Below are 17,743 nucleotides of genomic sequence, written 5' to 3'. Positions count from 1 at the left end.
AGACTAACTTGGAACAAAAACTGTTGGAAGTGTATTTCTGTCACCCAGAAGAAAAATAATGTAATCATTTCAGTACTCAGTAAAAGCTCAGAAGTACAGATCCAACTGGTACACCCCACCGTAGTAGCAGTGTGCAGGCACTGAGAACCTGCCCCACTGCTTTGGCCCTTACCATTTCACGTTAAGCCATTCCAGACCATGACGTCACATGGAGCACATCTCATGGGCGCTAAGCAGCACTCCCATAAGCTTGAATGCTGATCATTTTTCCAAAACCAGCTGTCTTGTACACTTCTTGCATTTCCCTGATGTATCTTTTGGTTCAAACTGACACTGACAATGTTGGTGTCATTATGCAGGTATGGATTGATGCAGCTACTCAGATATTTTACTCCTTAGGAGCCGGGTTTGGCGTTTTAATTGCATTTGCCAGTTACAATAAGTTTGACAACAACTGTTACAGGTAAGACTGCCTATTCTTTCATTATTATTTCTGAATGATACTATTTTACTTGTAACTGCAGCTGGCATAAGTACTAAGCTTTCTTTTTATCTTCAGTTATTTTTTAATGATGGTCAGTCTCATGTAGACATAGCAACCAACCCAAATCTTGAAACACTGTCTTCCTTACTAAAATTTTAGTAACAGGAACCTGCCAAGATATCTGCTGTACAGCAAAACAGAATGGGATTAGGTTTGACTTTAGGCAGCTGTGTAAACTGTGCTTGTATTTGCCTTTCAAAAGTACCATTAAGTGCAACAGTGAACATAGGATGAAATCTTACTGCTCCAGGAACTAAAAGCAGAAGGATTCTAGTTTCCAGAAGTGTTTCTGTGCTTTGGGATTGTATTTCTGATATTTTATCTTGAGCTCCACTTTAGGAACGCACTTTAAATCAAGTCAGTTTGTGTTTTGCTGAACCACCACCATGGAAATTCAACCACAACTGCTCTGCACCTTCGGAGAACTTCCAACATTTAAAGGTCTTGTTGACATTCCATTTGGAATGAAAACAAGCATCACTTTAAATTTTCCCATGAAATATAAATTCAGAAAGTACATGTATTAGAAATACATTGTAAACTGGAGGATGGCAAAAAAAGATGTTAAAGTGAAAAGGTACAAGAAAATATATAGATTTGAACTACCTTGAACAGAATGAAAGTCAAAATCATGGAATACTTCCACTGACTTCTGAGAGCTTTAGGTTACCAGCTGATTATTTGCGGTAGGTAATATCACCAGGTTTGAGAACCCTTCAGTTAAAATGCTAGCCACAGCAGTTTTCCAAAATAATGTTTCTCATCTTCTGCAAATAATTTCTCATAGCAGCTCCCTATATAATTGGCTTTATTCTGTATTCTAATTTTGGTCTGAAATGGAAAAAATCCTCTTGAAACTAAGAAAACACCACAGACTATATGTGAAATCATATTATTTAGTTCTTAGCTTAATGTATTTGTTCAGTCTTGCTTCATAAACCTTTCCTTCCCTGTAAGAGTAATCTGTGCTTTCATTAAATGCTGTGCTTTAGAACTAAATACTTCGTTCTAACCATAAAAGCAAGCTTCAATTCAGTAGCATTTACAATACTTACAAATATCCTTCTGTTAGTCAAGTAACTCCATAATGTCCTGACATATTTTGTTCAAAAGGCTTTTTTAAAACAGAAGAAACTGAAAATATTACTGTTTCCAAATGAAGGACAGGATGCAGCACCATACTGTCTCACCTATCCTTCAACACACCTTCCTTGAGAGGAAGTGTCAGTGATGTAAGGTAGGGTAATAATACTGAAAATCAAGACCAGAAAATATTAAAATCTGTACTTGAATTGTGATCTAGTTTTAGATGCAAAATAATGAGAGCTATTTCAGCTCAGTTTATAATGAGATAAGCATCACATAATCCAGTTATTGACTAAGCAAAATGAAGCATTAGTCACTTGCATAAGAATGATTTTGAATTGTCAGATACAAGAAATACTGTTGCATCTTATCAGTGACAAATACCTAGGAATATTCCTCTTTAATAACAGAAAAGACTTTGGGTTTATGGGTCCAATCTGGTCTCTCTTGATCCTGCAGTCTTCCCCCAGCAAAACAGTTTAAAAACTGCAGGACATAAATTCTTCAACATTATTAAAGTAATACAAGGAAGAGGATGAAGCATGGTGTGTGCACCTATGTTTTTGGGTAGCATAACTGATGAAAGGAAATAATATTTACTTTCTGCTTATTAAAGCACTGTTTGGCTTTACTGATGTTCATAGAGCCATGTCCTCTGCTCTAAATGTCACATGCAACAGATTACATGCTCTTGTATGCAGGTTAGGTAGACATCTAAAGATATATGGTCTACTTATCTTCAACCTAGGATTGGTATTAAGGATTATTAATACCCAGGAAAACCCATACATTTGTCATAACATCATGGCAGATTGATTAAAGCCAGAACTTTGTACAATCATTACTATACGATGTACACTGGATAATATTTAACCTTTAAACTAAATTCAACAGTGTAACAACTGATAAACAAGAGTTGTATTTTTTTCAGAAGAGCCTAGTTGACTTTGTAGTTGAAGGAACCTCATTACAGATTAAAGATGATTATCCAGTGCCATGGCAGCACAGTTTGCTAAAAATGCACTCCTGGAGTTGTCTGAAAGTACTCCTGAATATCTGCTCACACCAACTGACGAACAGTAAGGCTCTTTCACTTCAGGCCACTCTCTTGCTATGTTACAGGTTCTAGCTAGCATTTAGCATGATGACATTACTCTTTAATACATTAATATTTAATATAGCTTTGTTGATTTTTCTGAACAGAATTCAGTTTTTAAATCAAAATTGTAAACAGAAGTAATTTACTAGCATAGTATGCTGATATGATCTTTTGACCATCAGCATAATTGCACAATTAATATTTCCACAATAATCTTCCTACCACTATAAGACAATCCCCGCCTATTATTAAAGTGTTTTTTTTTTTCACTGGGTTGTTCTCTCCATCATTAGGGATGCTTTGCTGACTAGTACCATTAACTGTGTCACAAGCTTCATCTCAGGATTCGCAATTTTCTCCATATTGGGCTACATGGCTCACGAGCACAAAGTTAACATTGAGGATGTAGCCACTGAAGGTAGGAAGTTAATTTTATACTACCCCTTTTTGTTCACCATTTCTTTGAAAATGCATTTATATTTGTTTCAGACAAGTGCATGAAAATCTCATGGAAGTGATCTGAATTAACTTACTCTGTGTATAAATGCCTTGCTGAAATGTGAACTCTAAACTGTATTGATTCATCTCACCCCTACTGAATTGAGGTTCCCCAACATCCTGCCGCTCAAAAGTTTGGGCTATGCACCAAACAAGTGTTTATCACTGCACAGTATCTTGCAAAAGTATTTCTGTTCAGTGCCATAGGTCACTGGTTTGATGATTCTGGTAAGCTTAGCTGTAGAGTCCTTTCACTGGTAACAGGCCACCCATGATTTCAGTTCCTGTATAGAATCATAGAACCATTTAGGTTAGAAGAGACCTTTAAGATTATGGTCTCTTCACATCAGAGAGTTTTTCTGCCAAAGAGCAGACATATAGACAGTTCCTTCTCTACTACATCGCTGAAAAATAACTAGTAAGGTTGTGAATGCCATAGAAGATTATTAGAAGTTGAAAAGAATGAGATAACTTACATTTTTTAATACAAAACTGTCATGAGTACATTATTGAAGTATTTTGGATATATTTTTGTTATAACAGCTACTCAGTGTGATGTGGACTGATGTAAAAGTCAGCTTAGTCATAATTTATCTTACTAAAATGAACACTTTCTGAAGCTAAGAAACATCATTTAGCAATACTTTTTTTTGTTTTACTTTTTTTTTTTCCTATTTCAGGAGCTGGTTTAGTTTTCATCCTGTATCCAGAGGCAATTTCAACTCTTTCAGGATCAACATTTTGGGCTGTGGTATTCTTCATCATGCTCCTTACTCTTGGCATTGACAGTTCTGTGAGTATTTTTCCCGTCTAGCCTTTACTGTTATATTCTATAACTGGAGGGGTACCAACCTTAAACAGGGGGCTTATTACGTTTCAAATAAACATTCTATACATTACTTGAAGCTGTTCTCACAGTTACAGCCAACATAGCAACATTACTCCTGGCAGTATATTTAAAGACACAGTATTTAAGGTTTTGGGAAAAGATCAAATCTTTTACAAGCCACCAAATGAATAATCACTGCTTCTTTTTTATAACCTTACAGAGGGTCTGTTCATCAGCAATTACTACTATTTAAAGGTATGACCCAACATCACTGCTAGGAACTGTTACTGCTACAAACCTGCAACAAGGTTTTGGAACTTTACTTGCAAAACACAAGCCACAGTAAGACACTGAGTAGAACAGTTTCTACCAGAGATTTTTACATGTGCTGAAATTTATTAATCTGCTCAAGACAGGCAATGTCTGAAGGTATTCTGATTTTTTTGTACAAGCAATGATACAGAATTTCCTGTAAATTTAGTCACAATTTTAAAATCACACCTGAATAGTTCCATAGTGGTTTCATTTTACTATGATCTTACTGAAAAATGGCTAACTAGTGCATTTTTTCTTTCCATAATGTGATGACTTTTACTGTACCATGATATTCAGGATCACAGAAACTTCAGCCCAGAAAATATCCCAAGTCCCCTAACAAACAACTTCTGTACTGCTTTGTTCTTGCCAAAGAGGCATCAAGACATCGTGTTATATCTAGCTTACAGGTTGATTAATTTCTGGGAAAAACAAACGGTGTCTTTATGGAATAGTGAACCATTAACAAACATTAATCATTTTTAGTAGGGTAGGGGCTTCTTACTATTCTAAAGCATAGAAGTCTCTTTGGTGGTTCTGAATGCACAGAGCCCATCGAGGAATGTCTTGCTGGAAATGATAAAGTGTTTTCATTGCTTACAACTTCAGAAAAGTTTATTCATTTTCAAGGGAAAGGGAAAGAATGAATTGACATGAAAGAAAGCAAAACTAAGAAAAATAAGGTTGCAACAGGAAGCTTTGAGAACCATTGGCAAATAGCTGAATGAGATCTTGTGGAGCGAGGTCTGAGCTGTAAAGGTCAGATTCAGGCCTAAATGTTTCCAAAATGTTTGGATTTTTGGATTCCAGCTCACGTTCAATGAAGTTTGTCTTTATACACTAAGATACGGACCTTTATTCACAAGTTTGAAGCAAGATTATATCTGGGCTTGTAGCTTGGCCATTTTTCAACTGTAAGAAACATGAACGACGGAAAGGAAGGATTTAGCACAGTGGAAGGGCATGAATGACCAGCAGGAACAGGGTAGAATTAAGAAGAAGAAAATAATGCTCAGAAGTGTTTAGATCCAAAACAGTTAACTTTGCAATAGCAGTAAATGTAAGGCAATGCAAAGAAACATCTGAATGACAAAGACACAGGGCTTTAGAGTGCACAGCACACTTTTCCTGCAAATGGAGAAAACTCTTGCTTGTGGAGCTAATTAAAATAGTAAAAACTGATAAACTGTGGCCAAGTATAACTTGCTCTTTCTAAAAGGGGAGGGATTTGCTTGTTCATGTTTTGTTCAGGATCCTTCATCATTTACCCTAAGACAACTCAGTATTTTTGATGGTGGTCTTCTTAACTCTCCCCCATATTTGACTGATGAAGTCCTGAAGAGAAAATGAGAATTTTTAAAGCTGAAAAACAAATAACCTCAAAGCTAAAGAGGAATAATGGCTACTTTTATCCATGCATATAAGCTGGCACTGGCACAGAAATACAGACATCTGTACAAAAGCAGAACTGTCAAAATGTTTAAGCAAAAAAAATCTGATCATGCAAGTTTAAGCAAACAACAATGAAAAGGACAGAAAATGGAAGTAATGTTTGCAAACATTTTTTGGAGTACATATCTAGCTTGGCATAGGGAATTAACAAGGGGAATAAATTATGATACATTAAGAAGTGGTCCTTCGCCAAAATAATCCAAGTTGCCTCTTTCCATTTGCAACTTCTCCAAGACCATTTAACTGCCAACGTGGTAACAGTTTCTGAGAAAATCAAATATTAACCCATCTTAACTCACGGATGCCGTCCTAGACATTAGGAAACACAAGGCTACACTAACTTTTGAGACATTTTACTTGTGAACATTAGTTACCTTTAAAAATAAATAGGTTCATTGCCCCCAGCAATTTGGCTCTAGACAGGAATCGTTCAAATTCTAGTGAGATAATTCTCTGTAACTGATTTCAACCAGAGACTTTGGTTTCATCAAATTCTTATAGGAAAGGGACAGGCTATGTCAGCACTTGCTAACCAACGACTGTACTGCACCAAGCACTCTGGGTCTTGTCATGATCTTTCAGCATCAGAAAAAGAAGGGAATCCAGCCTCCTCAAAATATTAAATAAGTTTATTTATTATGACGGGATACCGGAATTCATTTTCACAACTTCTTGGTGGAGCAGCAGCAGAATGCTTTCATTGGTGGAAAGAAATTATAATCTATCACCACCTACATAATCTAGCAATTTCAGTGAAAACTTGGAAAGTACCTTTCCTATCTTGCAAAACAATGGCTATTGTTCAGCATTAACTTCTAGAAAGATTCTTTCAGGTTGTCAACTGAAATTACATCAAGCTTCCTATGTAGTGATTCTTCCAGGTTTGTAAAGATTTTTGTCAAACTGGATTTGGTTAATCAATGGCTAAACTGAATCTTTGTTTAGCACATTTCTCCTAGGTGCTTTTTGTGTCTGTCTTTACATTAGAAATCTCTTAAAGGAGTTTGGTTACTTAAGCTGCCAGCTTTTCCCCAAAAGTAGATTAAAATGTATACTATTTTTCCCAAAGTAATGTCTGCTTACTATCCTGGTGAGTCAGCAAAGGGTCAGCAAAGGTTATAGCTATCGCACCAACTATGGCACTTGTTGTCCAGTTCCCTGACTCAATTCTCTACCATAAGAAATTAAATTATACTTCAGAACACCAGTGATTTACAGCTGAAATATCAGAAATCATACAGTGGTTGGGAATTAATTATACAAGCTGCTTTACATTCTTCAATCTGTCTTTACCCAACAGTTGGTAGCGTTTAACCAGAGCTCTTGCCTTCCCTTTCTCAGATGGGCGGAATGGAGGCTGTCATCACTGGCTTGGCAGATGATTTCCAAATTCTGAAGCAGCACAGAAAGCTATTCACCTTTGGTGTTTCTTTTGGAACTTTTCTACTTGCCCTTTTTTGCATCACTAATGTAAGTACAACAGAATTTCCATCAACAAGCTACCTTAAAAGTGCAGTTAACCTCATCAGATAGAAATATGAATTGCCTCAGGTGACTATTTTTGTCACAAATTTTAATTCTTAAACAACTTTATGGTCAGAACACTACTTTTATGCTTATCTACACGAAGCTTCTCTGCTTATTGCACAAGATTATTAGCTATCAACTGAACCTACAAGTCTTTGTTCCAAATAACTATCTATGCAACTATTGCTTTTGTTTGGTTTTCTATGTTTTGGTGTTTTTTGTTTTGTTGTTTGTTTTTTTTTAAATCACATTAAATGTAACTATGTTGAGTGCTTATTCCTGTCTGAGGAAGTAAGAATCTCAAATGACCAGACCCTTAGTCATCTGGCTATTCTCTTCTTGAAGCAATTAAGAAGCATCCACTTCTAGTGAAAGGAGTTTAGAATAATGACCCTCCCTTCCCCCACATGTTTCTTAATGTTCCTTCACATACCTACATCTTATCTCTTACTCTTAACACCATAAAAAGCACTTATCCTGAATGTCTAGTAACCTGTATTTATCACTACCATCATCCTGAATGATTTGCCTCACCTGGTTTTTGACAACTAATTAAGCGGTGAGAACCGCAGTGTTCTAGGAAAAAGCAAAAGGCCCTGTAAGGAGAGATACCAAAAGTGTCAGAAAACAACTGAAACTTGAGGTAGCCACCATGAAAGTACTTCTCTCCTTCCCTAGAAGTGGTTTCCAGTTGTATTAAGATTACTGAAATAGCATAAGTTTATAAATAACAAAGTTCTTTTTACACTGCAAGAATACCCCAATATTTTTATTGTGGTTTCCTCAAACTGGAAAACATTTAAGACACGAAAACTAGATATATAATTTAAAATACCCATCCTTTTAATACCATACTATCTCTAGTGTTACCTAAAGAATTGAACATGATTATTCCTTATTCAAAGTTTCAACTGGAAAAAAAATTCCTGAAGTAGAAGATGAGAAGAAACTCAGTGGTTAAGAACAGGAACAGGTGCTATTGGGTACAATTCCCTGCCTTCAAGTGAGTTAAAGCAGTTCAAGATAACAGCCTAGCTCTACCTTTTAAACAACGGCACCTGTTCAGACTTAAGTTCACCCCACCAGCTGGAATGCACAAAACTGCCCAGATTTGTCCAAATGTATTGGTTCACATAACTGAAGAAGAACATTTCTTACAGAATACAAAGAAAAACCCTTATGATACCATCACATTAAATTAGTTTGATTTTGTCCTCTGAAATTTTAGGGCTGTATTTTCAAAACATGTTTCTTACAAAACCGTATTTGTCATTCACTTTACTAAGTCTGATAGCAAAGGCATTCGTTTAGAGCAGGTGTAGAGCAAAAACAAGAGGTCAGGCTCAAATGTCATTCAATAAGCAACATTTTCTTTCTAACACAACAACCAAAGTTCATTCAGTTTCCGGACAAGTCCCCAAAGAATTAAAAACCTAGACAAGGCCTAAATACTGTCTCTCTATTTTTGTAAATATGCACAGCTGTTTCAGAAAACCATATTTTTAAGAAAAAAGAACACTGACTGCAGAGATTAAAATCAGCTAGACCTAGATAGTACAAGTGCTATTTATACGACTGGTAAAACCATGAAAAATAATTCCTTTGTTCCTCCCTTTCTGAACAGGTATAGTCAGATTAAGTGTGGCTGTAAAAAAAAGATTTTAACAAAAAATCTACTGCAACTGCAAACATTTCAGTTGTTTACACGTGGCAAAGACTGTCCCAAAATGCTTTATTCAGGTTCATTTTGAAACAAGTAAACTTACCACAGTCTTTCTTTCCCCGTTAGCCTAAACTAAATAAAATGAGCAGTAATTTAAGCAAATTCATACCACGTTGTAAAATGAGGCAAAACATAGTCAAATGGCAGCTAAAAAAATATCAGTGAAACAAGACTTTAGTAAATGCATTTACAGTTCTCAGTCACGAACCACTGAAGAACAGAAATGTGCTGTCATGAAGGAAGATCATTGGTTTGCAAAGGTTTGCTAATACCACAGCTAAGAAACTAAAGAGGGCAAAGCTGCTGGTAACAGAGACTTAACATGCCACTATTCCCTGCGCAGGAACATTGGGAAAGAGATGCAGGCAGTTTGGGAAAAAGGAGACATCGATCTAAGACTGCAGATCTACTGGACTACAGAATAACTGGCCTTAGGAACAAACTGAGTCATAATGGCTTGTGGAAACTCTTGTAGTGCTCCATTCCTGCCAATAATTTAGGAAGATCTTCATTAACTGCTGTAGACGGGCCCTGTCCTACGAGCTGCTGAGCATTTCCCCAAACAGCCAGAGCCTTCAACTTCCACTGAACACTGAGTGCCAAGAGCACACATTAATCACGCCGAGTTGAGGCTTCTGTTTCCCAGTTAAGTGAGGACAGAGTTGAAAGGAAGCCTCTTTGGAAGAGTTGCAAGTCTGATTCCACTATTTTATATGCAAATATGAATTTCATATTTCAGCTGCAGCATCAGTTCCGTATTAAAATACTTAGGTTAAGATAATGTTTTAAGTAAAGCAGATTTTTGGCAACTGCATTGAAATGATTCTATTAGTAACTTCACTGTATTGCATCTTTTAACTCCCCAATACTAGGGTGGAATTTATGTGCTCACACTACTGGACACATTTGCAGCTGGGACTTCGATATTGTTTGCTGTTCTAATGGAGGCAATTGGAGTTTCCTGGTTTTATGGTAAGCACTTAATTTTGCACCTGCAAAACCTTTTCTAAAATTCCAAGTGTTCATGACATGCTTACACATTGTTTTAAGGGAAAACAGCAAATCCTTGCATACATGAAACCACGACAAGCCAGGTTTCATATAGTGATTTTAATCTGATTTATGAATAGTGACAGGAATGCAGACATTCAGTGGGCCAAGCTTTGAAACCCTGCACAAAGCCAAAGAAAACTGCCTTGCGAAGGAGACCGCAATGGGATGGAAATGTTACTACTTTTGCCAGTATTTTGCAGCTCTTAACACAGCTGATGAGTTGCAGTAACAAGTTTGTACCTAGTACTTGCAAAGCAAGTAAATTAGCCTAAATGCAGCTCACCTGTTCCTCCTTTCCATAACTTCCCCCCAGAGCCAACCTCAAGCTCTGTCCATGCAATACAAATAAAGTAGTTTGTCTTTAGAGAGTTATAAGAATTTCCACATTAGTCTCTTTTGTTTGAGACTAATTATTCTACTTAATTATAAAAACCTAGCGGTTTAAAATTGATCTTATTTCATAGCATGGTATGAAATACCTAACATCCTAAATACCAAAAAGAATACTATTTCTAGTATTTCATACTAATTTATGCCACAAGAAGGGTGCAGTAGTTGGCTTTATCCCCACTATGGCAGTCTTTAGGAATATTCAGTTGATCTCTGGCACTAGGCTGGAATCACTATATGCCAACCAGAGCGCAGTGATGTGCTACAGCACCCTAAAAAAAAAATCTGGAGCACAATCTCAGTCAGGTCTCAGATGATGTGCCCAGATTATTAAATAGCTTCCCTGGCCTTATTTAGTCTTTAATATTTTTCTCCTCCCTAAAGTAACATAAATAAAAAGCAAGACACTTGATACACAAGCTTCATGAGAAAGAAGAAAAACATTCTTTTTCTTTCTCCTTCTATAAATAACCACAATGACGGCAAACAGCCACATTCACTGCTCTAAACCCATATGAATGCACATGGATAACTGGGAAAACTCAACAAATGGGTTGTGCTTTCAGCCACAACACAGACTTTGGCAACATGGCAGGCAGGACGCTGAGTCTGCCTGAGCTCAGCCCGTAGCCTACAGGAACTTCACAGTCTTGTGAAGTGTCCTGTGCTGCCTAATTTCACCAAGGAAAAAAAAAAAATCTTCTGCTATAAGTGACAAAGTTGACTACTACTGTCTTCAAGTGAAACAGAAAGGTTAAACAGAATATTGCTTATAGTAGAAATATTTGAATAATTGATTATATATATAGCCTGCTAGAAACTCTGGTTATAACATTATGAGAGAGTATCTGGCCTGTGGGTGCTCTCCCCACCCCTAATTCAGCATTTAGTATGAGGTGTTTTTAAATATCTGAAGTTAGTGTTTCAAACGTTCTCTTTTCCTGCTATGCCCCCAACCTAGAGGAGTTCTTTTAATGTTCTAGCACTGACCCAGAGTTCAAAATTTCCCCTATCATACAGCAGGCGGGGTAATTCATAGCCTCAAGCTTATTCCCGGGAAAAGATACCACCTCTGAAAGAGCAGAAAGTACAAAGTGCTGTTCAGTCACTAAATCAAGCAGAAAAACCCAAGTCATAATTTAATCTGAATTAGGCATACCTTGGTAAAGAAACAGTGAAAGTGATCTTTCCTTTCTTACAGGGAGAACGCTATCAGTCCTTTCTCTTGTCATAGACAGGGTTAGTAAAATTATAGAGGACCCCAAAAAGAGTATCTCATTTTCTCCAAATAAAGCAATGGGATTCTGCATTTTAGGTCTTATACAAGTCATCTCACTGCAACAGTCCGAACTATCAGTCATATATGAAATTGTTTGCTGCTAGATTAATCAGGTTTCTTGAGCTTTTGTTTTTCTTCCCGATCTCCTCTTAATTCCATTGTCACGCTTTCTGGTTGGTCACAACTCCTTTCACTATTACCAGGTTTCAATGTCATAGCAGCCTGCAAATCCTCTTCCCATGGAAGTCTGTATTGAACTAGCGACCCTGATTTCCAATATGATTGTTCTTCCCCTGAAAGTCATCTTAATTTCTATTCAGAAATAGCATTTATAGTTAATGTATGATTCAGAAGGTTCTTAGACATTATCATTCTTACTACCATTTACCTCCTTCAGTCACTTATTCATCCATTCTGTGCCACCATATTCTTCTAGACAAACTCTCTCTTGCAGTTAAAAACTTGTCAATGAGTGAATGAGGTGAAAGAATGGTATACATGCATAAATCTGTTCAATCTACTAAAGAAATACTTTTTAGTTTTAATGTACTGTCACCCAACATCAGCACAGAGCTAGCAGCTCATATGCAGTCCTTTCTCAGAACAGCGGATGTGCTACTTTTCACGGACAACTGTCTTTAATCCCTGTAAAAGAGCTGAATGCAGAAGAGTGATCATAGCTTAGCTTGGAAGCAGATGCATAAAACTGTTCTTCACTTAGTAAGCGCAAGTAATTCTCTTCTTCTATTAAAATAGGATTTACTGCCCTTTACAATAGCTAGGCCTTGCATGTGGTTCACAGACTTGAGTCATGGTTAGTCAAATTTTGTTTATTTATTGCACCTTGTCCTTCATTAGCCTTTCCTTTCTCCCTCCTGCCTCCTCACAATCGGGAAAATATCTATTCATTTGTCTTAGGCAGCTGATAGATGTTTTTACTGACATAGCATGACCTGTTACTTTATAAAGAATTTATTACAGCCCCGGGTGATATTTAAACTGATTAAATCTGGCATGGTCTTGTCTACCTCTTTTTTTCTGATCGACCCCAGTTGCCTTAATGACCCAGCCAAATATTATGCCAGCCTAAAGGCGAGCATTGACATTTTGGCACAGACCAAACCCATGGAAATTTAGCTCAAATTATACCTATGACCACTTACTGTGAAGTTGCTTGTTGCAAAGGCCATCTGTATGTGTAAGAGGAGGGAAAGCTAGTTTGGTTTACTATACAGATGTATTTTAGTTATGACTGCTAGCTTGTGACCATTTTCCCTCTTGTGCAGCCCAGATACCCATCTGATGAATATTCTAAGAAGAGCCAGACATCTCTCCCACTGACACAAAACTGCTCTTCAGTTTCTCTACTCAAGTCAGATTTTACTGTGAACATCTCCCTGACTGACCACACTAAGCTCAGCATAAGCTAGCAATGATCTTAATTTTCACCTGTCATCTCATTGCTTTCATTTACTTAAATAATTTCCAAAAAAGAACCTTTAGTCTGAAATTTTATTTATTTGAAAAAACTCTAAGGTCAACTGATTTTGCAAAAGGGAAAGAAATTAACCAAGTACTGACTTCTGGTACTCATCTTCGCTCACAGATGCTTTTGTATGGATGTGTGCCTGGCATGAGAGACAAACCCACAGAACAGAAATACAAATGGGGCAAACCAGCTTGGAGGGCTTACTGCACTGCCATGGGGGGGAAATGTTTCCTACTGTTCTGCTTGCTTTTACACTAGCACAGCTGCCCTTCTTTGGCAATGGTACTGGTATGGCTTACTCTCTTGCTGCCACCACGTAAGGGTCCCCACCGAGTATCAGTATTGCCTGAGTTAAAAAGGAGGCTCGGGAACAAAAAGGGATGGTGGACAGCTGTTGTTACTTCACTACATGGTTAAGCAAAATATGCCAATACCTTGTTCTGTGCTCTATAGGATTTATGAATTAATACCACACAATGGCTTTTATATTCTTTTTATCCCTTCTTTCTCATGTTCCCAACACCAGTGATCACTGAAGTGTGTGAAAAAACAATGTCTTTCTCATCTTCTCCTAGACGAGGATTTGTATGATTAGGTTCTGCGTTTGACAGATACATGCTTGCTAGGACAGAAGCAGGGGGTAGGTGTCATCTTTATGTGCAGAAGAGCAATTGAAATGTAGTAAACAGATGACAGGATGGCTGAGTGCTTGCGGGTCAGGGCAGAGGCCAGCAAGGGTGACATTGTGGACAATCTTACAGAGCACCCGATCAGGGTCAGGAAGTGGAAGAAGCCTTCTTTAGGCAACTTAAAGAAGCGTCCAGATCAGAACCTGGGTCTTACAGATGAAGATATCTGGAGCAACTTCTTAGCATAGATACTAGGCAGGCAAACCAGAAGTGACACCCTTCTGGATCGGCTACTTGCACTCAAAGATGAGCTGCTCAGGGTTATGGGCAGCAGGGTAAATGAGTCAGAAGAACGACCTGCCAGCATATGAAGGCCAACAGCATACTGAGCTGTAACAGAAGCATAACGAGGAGATTACAGGAAACGATTACTGTCTTTTATTTGGCACTTGTTAGACTGCACCTGAAATAATGTGTCCTGGTTTTGACCCTCAGTAAATGAAGGTAATGTTAAACTGGTCAGAGTCCAGTGTTGGGCCACCAAGATGTTCAGGAGCTGAAGCACATGCCCTGTGAAGAAAGTCTGAGAGAACTGAGCTTATTTAGCCTGGAGGCAGCTTAGGGAGGACCTGATAGCGGCCTTCTAATACCTACAAGGAAGTTATCAAGAGTCAGACTTTTCACTGAGGTGCACAATGGGAGGACAGAAGACCATGATCAAATTGAAAGGAGGAAAAAAATTCTTGTGTTTAAGGACAGCTACACATTGGAACAGTTTGCCCAAAGAGCACTTGCTGACGCTGTTGGCAGGGACGGGTTTCAAGACCCAGCTGGACAAAGACATGAGGAAGCTGTTCTGAATTGTGCTGACCTTGATTCAAGCGAGAGGCTGAACTAGAGATCTCCCAAGAACTCCTCCAACAGGAATATTCTGATCATTCTCTGATTTACTGTAATTCCCAAGGGCCAAAATATAGGACAGATCAATGAAGCAGTTTCACTATAACTCTTAATCTGCATACAAACTGTGTGAGCTCATATACTGCTACACATGTCCATACAAGTAAAACTCAGTATGGGAGCAAAAACAGTGAAGTAACATTTACAGGGAAAGGGAATTAAGTGCAAAATAACTTCAGGATTGGTTCAGTATAACTTTCTTCTTACTACTGTTATTTCAGTGTAGTAATTTGATCTCTTGGATTCATTTAAATGATATGTATTGGCATTAAAGGCATTATTACTAATTTTCACTTTCCTAATTAAAAAAAAAATAAATCCAGGCATATAAAAGAATACTATACATCACACAGTTAAACGAGATAGGAGAGGAAAACAACATGTACAAAGATTGCCTGTAGGAATCCAACTGACTGTTCCAGTTATGAGACTACTTTTTGGAAACATGACCACAAATTATTTCACTTTTAGCGGTTACACCTCAGGGCCAGGACCTGCTCAAAGGCTTCTGTGCCAGTGAGTGGTTCTGAAGCCATTGGTTGAGCCTATACAGTAAAATGACTTACAAAATTATAGCGGGCAGTAGGTGCAGGAGTTACTGGCTACATTTTTGTTCTATCTGAACTCTGATCTCTGCATCACTGAGGTGAAAGAAGGTTGGCCCAATGTGAGGAGGGTGACTTGCATTTATAGCCAACCTACTTTTCACTTTCTTCCTAATCTGTTCTTTTTGGGATATTGATTTAATTCCTTTGACAACACGATATTATGTACATAAAGAAAGGTCCCAAGTTTTCTGTGCCATTTAATAGACCCTTACAGCAGTGATATTTTCTCAGGCAGCTATAGTGCCTGTTAGTTCAGAAATTACACTGAAATTCTCTTTGGGTTCAGTGTGTTTAACCAGGACCTGATCATAAATTGTAAGTATCTCTTGTTTTTCACTGGAAAAGCAAGGCTATTACGTCCATATTCAATACCAAGTCTCCAGCAAATATTCTAGTTTTCTTTATAGTACACCCCTTTCTTCCTGTAACAAGTCACCCACAGTTTCAGCTTATCCTACAGAATCACAAAAAAACTGGGTAAATGCTTTCAAGAAGTGGAAAAAACCAGGCCCTACAGGTGCCATTGTCTGTAGATATAGTTATGTTCCACTTTACAAGTTGATTCTTAGAATGGTTATTTGAAGACATATACATTATTGAAAAAGCATGCTGTTGCAAAAGCAGCCTGAGAGCATGGCCTACTTATCCTCTAATTTCAGCAGAAATTGAACACCAAGCACTGTCTGAGCTCTGAGTACGTCTGTCTGGAAACCTATGAATAAAATTTTTGGAGATATCTAGTCCTTGTCTTTGACCTTCTGCACAATGATGAATTTCACTCAGTATTCATAAGAGTCGAAATTCAGTCACTTTAAAGTTCACAGAAGGCACTGCAAATAGAATTAGATTAAATTTAAAGAATATTTACACATCTTTTCGGCTACTTTTCTTCACCTGTACATAACGGGGGGGGGGGGGGGGGGGGAGGCGGGAAGTGCTCTGTGTGTGTGTAAATCAAAGAGTTTATACTCAAATGTCCAGACCTTGTCAATATGTTACATCCTTGCTGCGTGTAAAGGAGTAATTAATTTACGTTAACTGCATTAAAAAATCCTACTGAACTGATTCACATGAAGAGAAACAGTTATTACATTAAACTATCCATCCTCTCTAACAAATATTCATGGCAAAAAGCTGCATTTCTGCTGTTTACCTAATGGGGTTCAGAATTAAAAGTAAACCTTCTGAATACATCACGTATAATAAATTACAAACTAGTAGTCTGACATGACAGATTGCACTGGAGAGAACTACTTCTCTGGGAGCCAATGCCTCTAAGGTGTAAAGTCAGAGATTGCTTTGTTTTCAAAGAAACTGAGAAGGCCATTCCCCACCCCCCACCCCAATTTTTATATCAGCAATAATCATTCCATTCTAAAATACATTATGGAAAATAGCATGGGCTTAGATTAAACTTTTGCAAGATACCTCATACTGGTAAGTCCAACCAGAATATAATAATTTTTTTAAAAAAAGGGAAGAAGGTACCATTCAAATGGATATTTTACAGTCACTACAAAATGCATGTTTGCTTTGCATAGTAAATTATAGTGAACTATTTAATGTAAAAAAAGTGTTCCAATAAATGAAGATGGAAAACATCACACTGAAGCCTAGACTATTTCCAGAAAGTCCAAAGCATATGAGTTGACATGAATTAATATTACTAGAGTAAAAAAAACCACATCACATTTCTCGCATACAGACAGCTTGACACCCTAGTAGACTATTTAAAATGTTTAGCTCTATCAGGCTAGTGCCACTCACAGAAAGCACATTATACTCGTGCAGTGCTTTCTAAGGTATTCAGACACAGAATTCATAGCACTTACTCAAATGTGTAAAACCCATAAGGAATTAAAAGGCACTGACTGAAATGCCATTTCTTCCTTATTTACTGCTAAAGAATTTGGTATGTCCTGAGGAACCAAGGACAGCAAATTTTTTTTGTTTTCACCTTGGCCTGTGCAGCATGACCTATTCTGATTGGGAAGTCATAGTCTAGGTAGTGTTTCTGAAGGGGAGTCAACAAAGTCAGAGGATCTTCCTTTCTGCGTTGGCTGTGGGAAGAAAATTCTACTGCAACCATTTACACTGGTTTTATAGCTATTAATACTTCAATTGATTAAGTACTAAATACACGCAAGTATCAACACACACACAAAATCTCAGACTAGATGGATTCAAGGGATAGTAAAGACTAAGAACTAGGTGTTTGCAGCTCTTCTCCCCTCTGGCCATTATGTCACTTGCTAAACGCTT

General features: G+C 37.6%; 1 protein-coding gene and 1 long non-coding RNA gene across 4 annotated transcripts in view; one reads left to right on the top strand and one right to left on the bottom strand.

Moving 5' to 3' along the window:
- The window catches only part of LOC129737328 (uncharacterized), a 770,208-nt gene that overhangs the window by 699,342 nt on the left and 53,123 nt on the right, over nucleotides 1–17,743 (bottom strand). The window lies entirely within an intron of this gene.
- The window catches only part of SLC6A2 (solute carrier family 6 member 2), a 78,610-nt gene that overhangs the window by 45,213 nt on the left and 15,654 nt on the right, over nucleotides 1–17,743 (top strand). The window contains exons 6-10 of the mRNA XM_005444592.3: nucleotides 360–463; nucleotides 3,023–3,147; nucleotides 3,908–4,020; nucleotides 7,165–7,293; nucleotides 9,946–10,045. Of these exons, the coding sequence (XP_005444649.2) occupies nucleotides 360–463; nucleotides 3,023–3,147; nucleotides 3,908–4,020; nucleotides 7,165–7,293; nucleotides 9,946–10,045 (571 nt within the window). The remainder of the gene's footprint in view (nucleotides 1–359; nucleotides 464–3,022; nucleotides 3,148–3,907; nucleotides 4,021–7,164; nucleotides 7,294–9,945; nucleotides 10,046–17,743) is intronic.

Source organism: Falco cherrug, chromosome 14, assembly GCF_023634085.1.
Source record: "Falco cherrug isolate bFalChe1 chromosome 14, bFalChe1.pri, whole genome shotgun sequence".
Taxonomy (NCBI): Eukaryota; Metazoa; Chordata; class Aves; order Falconiformes; family Falconidae; genus Falco; species Falco cherrug.
The sequence above is the reverse complement of the archived record's forward strand: the minus strand, read 5'-3'. Positions and strand labels throughout refer to the sequence as shown.